General features: G+C 33.3%; 1 protein-coding gene across 1 annotated transcript; it reads left to right on the forward strand.

Moving 5' to 3' along the window:
* Positions 1-12144: 12144 nt before the first annotated feature.
* On the forward strand, positions 12145-14019 carry LOC104766683 (transcription factor bHLH84-like). Its single transcript, XM_010490612.2, has 5 exons — positions 12145-12688; positions 12939-13220; positions 13342-13407; positions 13526-13591; positions 13699-14019. The coding sequence occupies exons 1-5, from the start codon at positions 12206-12208 to the stop codon at positions 13792-13794; spliced, it is 993 nt and encodes a 330-aa protein (XP_010488914.1). The 5' UTR covers positions 12145-12205; the 3' UTR covers positions 13795-14019.
* Positions 14020-14246: the final 227 nt, after the last annotated feature.

Consider the following 14246-nt stretch of genomic DNA (forward strand, 5'->3'; position numbering starts at 1 on the left):
TATCAATTGCTTATTATTTAGAAAAGATGTTTTGTTCTATATTGAATGTGTGAGTAGTTTGTTTGTTAGGTTTAGGGTTTTTCATAGGATTTTTATGGTGCATTAGATCTGATTATTTAGGATTCATTATCTTCTATGATCTTCATCTTAGGTTGTTCTTCATATTAATTCTTGATTGATCACCTAGAAAAATAAATTGATATGAGAATATAATTGATTTTCCTGATAAAACCTTTTGATGAACAAAATTATTTCTTGAAAATAAATTATTTCCTGGTTTTAAATTTAGATAATATTTGCAGTGAGAACTGATTATTTTACAAAAGAGTTTAGAGTTCTAGATCTGTTCTTAATTGCTTGAATCCTAATTATTTCTTGATTTAATATTTCATAAATTCCTGAGAATTTCCCTAGGCCTAGCTCTTTGATCCTTTGAATTTACAACACCTTTAAATTCTGTTTTTGCATTGTTTTTAATTTAATAATTTGATTTAGCATAATTAAAAGATTAATAAGTCTATTGTGTGATCTAGAGTCTCTGTGGATTCGAACCCTAGAATATTACAACTGCAAGGCTGTTAGTATCATTAGGGTATTACAATTTGAGCATATCACAAGGTTAACAACAAGCATAACCAAACATAACAAGACAAAGAGATAGCTAGAAAATTTCGACAAAGAATCCATGATAACTTGGAGACAAAAGCTTAGTGGCAATTTGGCGCAAGTGACAACACGGTTTGTCGAAGGATCATCCATGGACGAAGCAATGAACGATGCAATGGTCACTGTCAATAGATCATGTGACGTTGAGAAGGATGTCATGGCCCAAATTCTCACCGGCATGAGAAGAGCTTGATGAATTTGCTCATCGGCAAGGACAAGGATGACTACGGTTCTATAGTCGGGTGGCAGTCGCTTTAAATCGTTGGACAAAAGGCTTGTGGGATACGCTTGCTCAAACTCAAAATTCAGAGGAGGCAGATGAAAAAGGTTGAGGAAGCTTCGGTAATCACGGCTTCGTGAAGCCGAGATCATAATGTCGATTTCCACCAAGCTTTCAATTTCATAAGTATCATCCCTAAGTGTAACTAATAACAGGTTTTTCACAAGATTCTTGTACCAAGCTAGCAACGATGGTGAGATATGTTCCAAATGAAGTCTTCGATCAATTGGATTCATAAAATGACACATAGATTGACTAGGGTTGGGTAAAGAGGAATTCAGACCAGACCTGGATATTTGTTGAAAGAGGCTTGAATCACACTTTTTGTATAAGGGCTTCAAACACCTTATTGGGCCAAATTTTGCTAAGCCCACCAGATGAAACCCTAGGTTCACTTTGGTTGGCAGAGGAGAGGTCTGAACGCGGCGGCCGTACAGAGATGTTGATAGGTTTTGCGGTGGCTCGAGCATCTCAGGTGAATGGAGGGACGGTAGTTGAGAGGTTTGAGTCAAAAGATATGAACCATATGAGCTTACTTTCTCCAGTACGGGAAGTCGAAACCAAGAGGAGGAAGTCGCCGTGCACTGTCGGCATCTCTACCAGGCATGGTGCATCTGACGGTCCAAGAGTATATGCTCCTGCCATCAACGAAGCCTGGTATGAGAGCTCTTCATGGATACTCGAAGACCCAGATCTACACATTGGTGGTTCTTCTACATTAAGCTTCGGGTAAGGTGACGCAATTAGAGGGTGAGGGATGGAGAACGCCGGCCATATGATGTCCTCTTTGTTGTTTATTCTTATTTTGCCTGTTAGATGCATGTGATTCGAGAGGATTTGAGAAGGTTTCAAAGAGTAAAAAAGTTTAACAAGAGTGAAAACAGAAGCATGAACTCGAGAACAAACGGAAGGGAAAGGATTTAAGTCCCGACGCCGACAAAGAAAAACCTTGCCGGCGCCGGAGAAAAGATACTGTGAAGGTTCCTCGATTCTTGTGTCTGAGAGAAAAAGTTTTTATGAAACCACTTGTGCTTAGAATATGAATAAATATAATGTCAAAATTTCGACCATATTAGAAAATTGCACGTATATGCATGGAAAAATTATAGTAAATTTGAAATTTACTAATGCTTCAAGCATACTAAAACCGATCAAGCCATGAGACTTGACAAAGTTGCTGGTGTATTTCAATTCCCAAGGGTATCACCTGCTGCAGCTTCAATAGACAAAAGAAACTTGGACCCCCATGTTGTTGGTTAGTATATTCCTCTTGTAAAAAGTGATTCACTGCATTGGACCTTCAAAGCCTTTGCTCGAGGGGCTTTTGAGAGAATTACAAAACCGATTGGTATGTGAATCATCTAGCCTTTTTCCCATTGCGAGTAAGAGTCTGGTTTCTGGTGTACATGCAGGGAACTCTAGCTGTTTTACATAGACATGATCAGAGAACATGGGAGCATAGTTGGGTTTTATGTCATTGACATCAACTATTTTGCTGGCAAGTTTTTTGTTTAATGAAATTCTCTGTGCCTCAATCAAAATACTGATTGATAAGTAATGTTATCGATGGTTTGCCAATAAATTGCTGCAGGGTATGGGGAAGATGCCCCATTATAAGCAGGTATTCATCGATTTATTCCTGAGCTAGCGCAAGCAAAGGAAAATACGAGACAATGTGCGGAAAGTTGAATAGAAATGTGAAAGCAGATTGAAACTGATAAAATTCTTTTTTTTTTTTGAATCTAAAAACTAATAAATTCTTGAGAGCTGAAATAGTGTTGGGATGATATAACTAGACAGAAGATAAATTCTTGAGAGCTGAAATTTGACGACATTAATACACAATCAATATCAAAATGCATCAAATAACTAAAAAAAATTAAGATTAAAGTTAGATGAGAGATCACCTAGCAGGCGTAGCCTGCTCGTAGGATGAACATCATCTAGTTTTTAATGCATTGATTCACATAATCACATTGATGGTTATATACATTCTTCCGGGCGATATTACGTGGAACCATCTATTTTTCTAAGAATTACTAGTGCTATTTTAAAGACGAAGGACGGAAGGAGAATGATTTGAGCTGATATAAAACCTACAATAGAAAAGAAAAGTTCTGGAGTTTACTTTTTTCAGAAGGAAGAAAAGAAGTAAAAGCTATTGTTTCAGTTAAATATTTTCGTTGTTATCTAAATAAAATAATAAAGCAATTTTCCTTTAAAGGCAACCGATCTAAAAGTCAGTTTTTGCAAGGGTTGGTTCTAATATTTATGTCATTGGCGGATTCATAAAAGATGATAATGCATCATAGGCTAGCATCATGGCATTAGGCCCCAAGCATGCGGGTCACAAGAGTGTCCCCTTCTGCTTGCGTCCTTGATGGAGAAATATATGTGATAGGAGGCTCCAAAATTCTCGATGTAACTAACTTTAACTTGATGGAGGTATTCGATACAAGGCATCAAATTAACTTGGGAGTTTGATTCATCAAATCCTAGCGAGAAAATATGTGGCGATTTTAGGTATCAAAGCGTAGGGTATGATGGAAGTGTCTAGGTGAAGTGTTTTGAGCGACCAGCTGTGACTTTCAAGCTGAATAAAGGTAGATGGAGAGCGGCAGACTTAGCTATTAACAGGGGATGGTTGTGCTCATCATCTTATTTTGTGATAGAGAACGTGTTATATACTTTTGTAGTGACGGGATGATTGGACATATTTAAAGGGTTTGATTGGTTTGAAAAAATGTTAAGATTGTCGGGCTATCGTCCTGTTGATGCCAAAGTGACGGATTATGATGGAAAGATGGTGGTTTTCCGGGAAGAAAATGTGTCTATTAATGAGTACCACCATCATAAAAAGATAGTTTGGTGTGGGGTAATTGCGCTTGAAAAAAAACAAGGGGATATTTGGGGAACACTTGAGTGGTATGACATTGTGTATACAACCACTGAGCCAGATAAGTACGATGTAGCACATGTTCTTGCTGTTACACTTTGATGAATATGTCATAATCATGTTGTTGTTGTTTTTTTCCTGTTAAAGCGTGTGTATATATAATATCAATTCAGTTCTTGTAGTGATTTTTTTTAAATTCCAGTTATAGTTTGTTTTGCGTTAGTTGATGAATCTGAAGAAGAAGAAGAAGAAAATAATCATTCCACTCTTTGATTAGTTTATATCTTGCTGATTTCAATTTTCTTTGTTATCTCATCCTTCACATTACCACACCTGGATTTAGTTTCTAAATCAATAGTCTACTTAAGATTCGCAAAAGAAGCTGCATGAACAGAATATGCCACGGCTTCTGCCTTTTGCATGTTTGGTGGAGCATTTAATTTTCTGTGTCTGAGTTTTTGTTACCTATTTACGTTTCCCAGTCCACGTTGGAGGTAATCTCCTTAATTCACATCTCGCTTATAATATGCGTTTTCGAATTGTTACAATGGACGTCTTAATATCCAAGAGCTAGCTTGTTAAAAACCGATTTATGCGGAGGTACCTTTTAAGGGCCTTACAAACTATGCCCTTGGTGCTGTGGAGAATGCGATTTACTCCTCTATTCTAGCTATTTTGAACTATTTTTTTGACACATTCAGTTGTTTCTTCCGGATAAAGAGCTTCACCATGGCTAGGACTTATCTCCGTTGACGGTGGTAGTGGCTGGCTCCTATAAATTCTTCAACACGGCCTCTAAATCCACCATGGATATGGTCACTCACACACATCACAAATTTTATTTTTAAATTTAGTATGCCATTTGGCCCATTTATAAAATTTCAAAATATATTTTTAAATTTAGTATGCCATTTGGCCCATTTATAAAATTTCAAAATAACACCATGTTTTAAAATCAAAGTAAATAACATTACAAAGCTATGGAAGATGCGCTCTCTATTGTATGAGCACCGATAAATATGTGTAGTAGTCTTTCAACCGAAAAAATTTGGGTACTAAAACATCTAAAACTTAAATAAGGAGATATTTTTTTTTGGGATTTTTATCATTTTTTTCTTTTTTGTTTGTTTTTTTTTTCATTTGTTTCTCTACGTATTATTTTTATTTTGCCACAAAAGTTAATCAGTTTTTTAGAATTTGCCTTAACGTATTAAAAGTTAATAGTTTCTTAGGGAAACTTGTTTGTTCATCTTAAGAGGAGAATTGGGATTGCGAAATATGATACTCCTTCCGTTTCAAAATATAAGATGTTTTAGAGAAGTTTTTTGTTCATAATATAAGATGTTTTCAAGTTTCTATACAATTTTTATATTAATTTAGTATTTTATATTATGCAGTATTGTTCTGATTGGTTGAACTTGTTAAAAGTAAAAACTTCTTAATCAGCGTGCTTTAGTTAAAACATCATATATTTTGAAATGGAAGGAGTATTTTCTTGTGTTTGTAATTTTTTTTGGGAAAACTATTGTACACGAGACAATCCTTGCACGCACGACAAAATATGGTTACAATATGTAAGAAGGCTAATAGCTGTCAATTTGATGGCCCCTTATGCTTTAAGATAGTCATACGACCATTATTGTCGTTTGATTTAGCATCGACGCTATTTTGTGTTTATATTTTAATCATCCCATTCTTTTAATTTTTATATTAACTATAGTTTTTTCTCTTTTAAAAATTTATTGATAAAAAATACTTTCCTCCATAATGACAATTTGGTTGGAGATTAAGGTGCCACGTGTGACGGATATTCCCAAGCAAAGTTTTTAAAAATGAATTCAAATCATTTAACAATGTATCCAACAATATCATAAGCAGACAAGATCAGTTAAGCCTCCCTTGAGCCTTCCTTGGTAAATGTTGTTTAACGTCAGATTGTTTTCCCAGGTCAAACTCTACATTGTCAAATTAAACCCCTTAATTCATAGTCTTGGCTTCTTAATGAAAGAATTCCAAACTTTAGAGATCGATGAAGTAATGATGTGTCGATGCTCATGAATCTCGAACTACCAACGGTACTGATTAGTCATGCGCCCATGAAAATCAACACAAAATATGTGTGTCAAAATTTTAAATGACACTTCAAATAAACGAAAGGAGTGTTAAACAAAAATAGGTATTATAATAACATATTTCAACAGAAATTATAAGACATACAAAATAAAAATTAGAAGCAAATATTCTGGATAAAAAGATTTGTTTAGTAAATTGACAACATATTTTAGATATTTTTTATTCCAGAATATATATTGTAAAATGTTCACAAGAAAATTGTTAGAGTAACAAGAGAGACAAATTTCAATTGGAAATAGAACAAAAATTAATATAATTGTGAATACGAATCCATATTTCATTATTAAAACGCGCATTTGTTATGTATTTGCAATTTCTAAAAATATTTATATTTGATCAGTTACGGAAACTTCTAGGTACTTGTTAAAGACAAAATGTGTATATCTTTTATTACGGGAAAACGGCCAATTCGCCGCTGAACTTAGTTGCTTTATCATATTCATACACAGATCTTTGAAGTGTGCCTAAAACTACATGAATTTAATTAAAATTTGAATTTTCCACATGAACTATCGAAATCAAGCCAAAACCATCAAATCGAGCAATGGTGTTACTGTTCCGTTAATATATGATGACTGGATGCCACACTAGACCCTTAAACGACGTCGTTTTATTGTTTTAAGAAAAAAAATAAAAAATCAGTATGTACAGAATACGCAGTTGAACCCCCGACCTCTAATACTCACGACGAACCATAAAACCAGCTGAACTACCGTAACTTTTCATTAAATATGAATGGATAAACATATTTATTTAAGACAATGCAGAAATTATTAAAGAAAAGGTAACCCTGTTCTCTGCTTTTGTTTTCTCTTCTCCGATAACATTGCGACTATGACTGTTGATTTTTCATGGATTGGATCAAGAATTGGGATTTTTTTGTTAGTTTAGATCAAAATTAATTAAAATCATGTATAAAATCCAATCCTTAATAGCTGAACTTGATTTTATATAAAAAAAAAATTTGTAACTGAAATTGAATTGGGTGATAAATATCTCAGTTCTTGACATCCTAATTTGAAATTAACCTCTGCAGTTCATATATGACATCCTAATTTGAAATTAAGAAAAATTAATCATCATAAATATCCCAATTGTTGAAGACGCGGCGAAAGAAGTGTGTAGAAAACAGGAAAACGAAGATCGGAGGAGAAGAAAGGATAAGCTTTTATTTTTCTTAGCTTTTTTAATTTGCATCGTAAATCTATATATGTATACCCGTTTGCAATTGTACTATTTGTTACTATAGTTCAACTGCTAAATCGCCTGCTTACGTGCGTTATGATTCTATGGTTCGATCCTTGAGTTTTTGAAATTTATTTTACTTCAATTTTTTCTTAAAACAATAAAAACAGCGTCGTTTAGGTCCAATGTGGCATCCAATCATCATATATTAACGGAACAGTAACACCGTTACTCGATTTGATGGTTTTAGCTTGATTTCAATAGTTCATGTGGAAAATTCAAATTTTAGTTAAGTTCATGTAGTTTTAGGTACACTCCAAAGATCTGTGTATGAATACGATAAAGAAACTAAGTTCAGGGGGGAATTGGCCGTTTTCCCTCTTTTACTACAATATCTAAATTTTAGGTTTTTTTAATAAAAAAAAGAAAGAAAGAAAATGTTTAGTTGCACAGATCATTTTAAATTACTTAGAAAGAAATCGGGAAAACGGCCAATTCCCCCCTGAACTTAGTTGCTTTATCATATTCATACACAGATCTTTAGAGTGTGCCTAAAACTACATGAACTTAATTAAAATTTGAATTTTCCACATGAACTATCGAAATCAAGCCAAAACCATCAAATCGAGCAATGGTGTTACTGTTCCGTTAATATATGATGACTGGATGCCACACTAGACCCTTAAACGACGTCGTTTTATTGTTTTAAGAAAAAAAATAAAAAATCAGTATGTACAGAATACGCAGTTGAACCCCCGACCTCTAATACTCACGACGAACCATAAAACCAGCTGAACTACCGTAACTTTTCATTAAATATGAATGGATAAACATATTTATTTAAGACAATGCAGAAATTATTAAAGAAAAGATAACCCTGTTCTCTGCTTTTGTTTTCTCTTCTCCGATAACATTGCGACTATGACTATTGATTTTTCATGGATTGGATCAAGAATTGGGATTTTTTTGTTAGTTTAGATCAAAATTAATTAAAATCATGTATAAAATCCAATCCTTAATAGCTGAACTTGATTTTATATATAAAAAAAATTTGTAACTGAAATTGAATTGGGTGATAAATATCTCAGTTCTTGACATCCTAATTTGAAATTAACCTCTGCAGTTCATATATGACATCCTAATTTGAAATTAAGAAAAATTAATCATCATAAATATCCCAATTGTTGAAGACGCGGCGAAAGAAGTGTGTAGAAAACAGGAAAACGAAGATCGGAGGAGAAGAAAGGATAAGCTTTTATTTTTCTTAGCTTTTTTAATTTGCATCGTAAATCTATATACGTATACCCGTTTGCAATTGTACTATTTGTTACTATAGTTCAACTGCTAAATCGCCTGCTTACGTGCGTTATGATTCTATGGTTCGATCCTTGAGTTTTTGAAATTTATTTTACTTCAATTTTTTCTTAAAACAATAAAAACAGCGTCGTTTAGGTCCAATGTGGCATCCAATCATCATATATTAACGGAACAGTAACACCGTTACTCGATTTGATGGTTTTAGCTTGATTTCAATAGTTCATGTGGAAAATTCAAATTTTAGTTAAGTTCATGTAGTTTTAGGTACACTCCAAAGATCTGTGTATGAATACGATAAAGAAACTAAGTTCAAGGGGGAATTGGCCGTTTTCCCTCTTTTACTACAATATCTAAATTTTAGGTTTTTTTAATAAAAAAAAAGAAAGAAAGAAAATGTTTAGTTGCACAGATCATTTTAAATTACTTAGAAAGAAATCGGGAAAACGGCCAATTCCCCCCTGAACTTAGTTGCTTTATCATATTCATACACAGATCTTTGGAGTGTGCCTAAAACTACATGAACTTAATTAAAATTTGAATTTTCCACATGAACTATCGAAATCAAGCCAAAACCATTAAATCGAGTAAGAGTGTTACTGTTCCGTTAATATATGATGACTGGATGCCACACTAGACCCTTAAACGACGTTGTTTTATTGTTTTAAGAAAAAAAATAAAAAATCAGTATGTACAGAATACGCGGTTGAACCCCCAACCTCTTATACTCACGACAAACCATAAAACCAGCTGAACTACCGTAACTTTTCGTTAAATATGAAATGGATAAACATATATATTTAAGACAACGCAGAAATTATTAAAGAAAAGGTAACCCTGTTCTCTGCTTTTGTTTTTTCTTCTCCGATAACATTGTGATTGTGATTGTTGATTTCTCATGGATTGGATCAAGAATTGTGATTTTTTTGTTAGTTTAGATCAAAATTAATTAAAATCGTGTATAAAATCCGATCCTTAATAGCTGAACTTGATTTTATATATAAAAAAAAATTGTAACAGAAATTGAATTGGGTGATAAATATCTCAGTTCTTGACATCCTAATTTGAAATTAACCTCTGCAGTTCATATATGACATCCTAATTTGAAATTAAGAAAAATTAATCATCATAAATATCCCAATTGTTGAAGACGCAGCGAAAGAAGTGTGTAGAAATAGGAAAAGGAAGATCGGAGGAGAAGAAATGATAAGCTTTTATTTTTCTTAGTTTTTTTCATTTGCATCGTAAATCTATATACGTATACCCGTTTGCAATTGTACTATTTGTTACTATAGTTCAGCTGCTAAATCGCCTGCTTACATGCGTTATGATTCTATGGTTCAATCCTTGAATTTTTGAAATTTATTTTACTTCAATTTTTTCTTAAAACAATTAAAACGGCGTCGTTTAAGGTCTAGTGTAGCATCCAATCATCATATATTAACGGAACAGTAATACCATTACTCGATTTGATGGTTTTGGCTTGATTTCAATAGTTCACGTGGAAAATTCAAATTTTAGTTAAGTTCATGTGTATTTTTGTTTTTGATAAGAATGGTTATATAGCATTTCCACGCGCACGATCAGCCGTCCTTTCATTGACTTAAACCTAATCAAATTTGATTATTGGTTTATTTATTTATTTTGTCAGCTTATATAATGAGTCATTAGTTTAATTAATTACATTTTTCGTTTTGATTAGTGGATAAACTAATTACTAATAGCAACAAAAACTGTCACGTTCAACAACCGAGTCTCTCATTCTCATTTCTCCCCTTCACATCTCTCACTTTCGATCCCCTCAAAACATTAGACGAATTAAAATATTCTTGCTTGAACAGTCGAACTAGCCATACTTTTTCACCATGCGTTGCTCGGTCAGCGTATTGTACAAACGTTAAGTTACACAACAAATCTGAGATATCGACTCCACGACTTAACAAACTCCCACTTAGATATTGATCACAAGAAGACCTTTGTCAACATGTCTATTAGATTATGACTTCTCAAGATCTTTTCAAGCATCACTTTCCATCTTTCTAAGCTGATACGCTTAATTGATATAATTGTCTGTGGTCATTATCCAACTCTTGCATAAATAATTGTAACCACAAGGTCCACATCATTCTCTTTGTTACCTTTGTTAAAACAATATACTTACTTCACAATTGATAGAGTTATGATATTCTATTTGAAATCAAACAAATAATAATACAATAATATGTGTAAACCTAACAATATAAGATTTTTTTTTCCTTGTGAAATATGTCATTTGAGTGTATTTTTGTCAACTTATTGGCCAACCGCTTATCTATAACAGCTTTTTAATATGAGCCAATTATAATGAGTGTAACTAGTAAGAGATTTATGTTCTTATCGTAGACTTTCTAAAACAAATCCTCAAATGCAAAGGGTATTCTATTCCCCAATTATAAATTAAGCATCTGTATAACTCCATGGTTTTGGGACTGGTGCATCATAATTCATAATGATACTTTCTCCTAGCTAGCTGTTTCTATTTTCTTACACTCAAAATAATATACTCGGTACTTTACAACTTGATCGAGATATAATATTCAGTTACTTTTAAACCCTACAAATTTTATTACCACCAAAGGTGTAAATATTTTTTGATATAAGATTAATCATCTTGTTATTTGAGTTTATCGGTCAATTCTTTATTTGGATGTATGTTGTTTATACACAACTTTTTATCCTCTACCCGTTTCCTCCATGATCACTAAATTAGTTATCTGCATTTTAAAACCTTGTAAGAGATTTGTTTTTAATTGTACACTTGCTCAAATAAAACCTCAAATGCAAAGTTATTCTATACACCAGTTATAAATTATACATCTGTGTAAGTCCATGATTTTGAGATGGATACATCACAATAATATCTTCTCCTAGTTATTTATTTTTCTTTACATTCATTATCTTCATGATAGTATTCCAATTATATGCCGTTCAAGATTTTTTCAGACATCTTGGAAATTACTAAACTTTCATTTTTATCCCTGACTGATATACTGGATCATTTTTTTCATTGACTAATCCATTTAGATGGTTAAAAAAAAAAAAAAAAAAAAAAAAAAAAAAAAAAAAAAAAAAAAAAAAAATCTATTTAGATGGTAGGGTTAAAACAAGAAATTTTGCTAAAATCTGCATTGAAAATATAAAACTAAGGCTAATCTGAATCAAAACTTTATTTAAGAACTAAAATGACATGTAATTTGAAATGAAGGAAGTATATATTAATGATAGAATTGTAGATACACATGAAACCAGATTCATATACTTTTGGAGGAATTTGTATAGTTATAATCTCTTTCCTTTTATTCAATATACATATCATGATATATTGAATTACCAATGGCTGCATATACATATTTTGACTCATCCCTAACAGTAACAGATATAGAGAAAGACAAAGCTTTCTTTAAGCTCAATAATTAGCTGTTCATATCTATGGGTATCAAGACCTGGTTACAAAAATATATATATATATATATACTTTCTTCCAAAGATGATTATAATGTTGTTTGTCCAAAAAAAAAAAGATGATTATAATGTTTAATTGGTTGACATATTAAATATATCCATTACTTCTCATGATCCTATATATAATACCCATATCAAACTCCTCTTAATCATTCCTTCAATACTCACATATTACTTATCGGATTATAATTGAGATAAACTAAAGTCGCTTAGTGATTTACTTCTTAAAAATGGAAGCCATGGGAGAATGGACCACTGGCCTAGGCGGAATGTATACAGAAGAAGCTGACTTCATGAATCAGCTCCTTGCCTCCTATGAGCAACCTTGTGGCGGTTCATCTTCAGAGACAACTGCCACACTCGCAGCCTACCACCACGGCCAGGGTTCTCAGTGGACTGGCGGCTTTTGCTTCTCCCAGGAGAGCAGCAGCTACAGTGGTTACTGCACGGTTGTGCCACAGCAAGAAGAAGACGATAATAGGATGGAGGACTCGACGATCAACACGGACTTGTACCTAGTTGGTGAAGAGACGTGTGAATGTGACGTGGCCGAATACTCCCGTAAGGGCCTCTGGCCTTTGGAGAATGCTGAAGAAAGCCACGACCATAGTGTGCTCCAGTCTGAGAACTCCCTGACAACGACCACAACTGATGAGAAATTGTTAAGACCATGCGAGAGTTCAAAGAAGAGGATGCGTGCCACATCAACTGATGTAAGTTGTATACTTGTGTATAAATTTTCTTTATTCCCCAATTATGGATTTTCAACGTAAAACACAATTAGCAATGAGTGAATTAATGGAGTATATGTCCATTAAATATTAAGTTAGAATTATCTCCATTTCCGATAAGAAAAATGTTAAGAGCTTATATATCCGGGTGATCCCACATACTAATTTCCAAAATTTGAAGCCGTATGGCCATATTTCTAAATGTTTTCTTTGTTTCTTGTAACCAATTAAGAAGAACAAGAGAGCCAACAAGATGCGGAGGAGGCAGAAAGGCGTAGAGATGAGTGGCGATAATGACAATAGCGGTGAAGAAGAAGATACGGAGAAGGCTGCAGGGGAGAGAAAGACCAAACCGTCTAAGCCGCAATCGACTTGTTGTTCGGATGATGAATCAAACGGTGGAGACACTTTCTTATCCAAAGAAGATGGCGAGGACTCAAAGGCTCTCAACCTCAACGGCAAGACTAGGGCCAGCCGCGGCGCTGCCACAGATCCTCAAAGCCTTTACGCAAGGGTAATTTATTCGTAAATTTATATACTAATTAAGGCTTTCTTCCAAAGGTATAAACATGTAAAAATTATTTATTCTGGAAGGCTGAAAACTTAAAACAAAATCCGTTTTTGTGATGGTGCAGAAAAGAAGAGAGAGGATAAACGAGAGGCTAAGGATTTTGCAAAATCTTGTCCCTAATGGAACAAAGGTATATGCTGTATGTTTTAAATTCAAGCAAACTAAATTACTACGTGAGCACTTCAACTATATATACTCCATTTTTGTTTCTTTACTAAGAAAGCTAAATGTGTTAAATATGTAAACAGGTCGATATTAGCACGATGTTGGAAGAAGCAGTACAATACGTCAAATTTCTACAGCTCCAAATTAAGGTACGGTGATTTTCAATGATTTGAAGTCATAATTAAACCATAATAATTATTGTATAAATCAAAGGTAGAGAATTAAGTATTGTTTATAACGAATAATGTTATATCAGTTATTGAGCTCTGATGATCTATGGATGTACGCGCCCATTGCTTACAACGGGATGGACATTGGCCTTGACCTAAAACTCAATGCACTAACCAGATGATTCAAGAGACACCTTCGGATTTTTTTAATTCTATATATATATATATATATATTTTTTCTATACATAATAATCTAATAAGCGAGAAATAGTCACCTTTGACGTTTTATACTCTAATATTATTTTAATTTTGCATGTCGAGTTATGTCCAACATTTTTTTTATTCTTACGCATATATTAATTGGTGTACGACATCTTTTTGATAATGGATTCGTTTATTCGATCTCATTAGTTTTGATTAATTGATTAGCTTACGTCATACACGTAAATGATGTAATCCGAATTTAATACTTGAAGGCGCTTCAAATCTTTTGGATTTTATGCTTAATTAAGCCCACTCGTGTAGTTTAATAATTTATTAGGGAACTCCAAACTAAATGACGGTAAGTACTACATAACCATTACACATTGCGTTAAATAAATGGATGGTTACATTACACATTACCTTTTGTATA

This window comes from Camelina sativa, chromosome 19 (genome assembly GCF_030686135.1).
Source record: "Camelina sativa cultivar CO46 ecotype springtype chromosome 19, ASM3068613v1".
NCBI classification, from domain to species: Eukaryota; Viridiplantae; Streptophyta; class Magnoliopsida; order Brassicales; family Brassicaceae; genus Camelina; species Camelina sativa.

What these genes read in the sequence shown, in the direction of transcription:
- LOC104766683 (XM_010490612.2), top strand. Translation starts at nt 12,206, where the DNA reads ATGGAAGCCATGGGAGAATGGACCACTGGCCTAGGCGGAATGTATACA. An exon ending in TGCGTGCCACATCAACTGAT is followed by an intron (nt 12,689 to 12,938) that starts GTAAGTTGTATA and finishes TAACCAATTAAG; the next exon opens with AAGAACAAGAGAGCCAACAA. An exon ending in TTGTCCCTAATGGAACAAAG is followed by an intron (nt 13,408 to 13,525) that starts GTATATGCTGTA and finishes ATATGTAAACAG; the next exon opens with GTCGATATTAGCACGATGTT.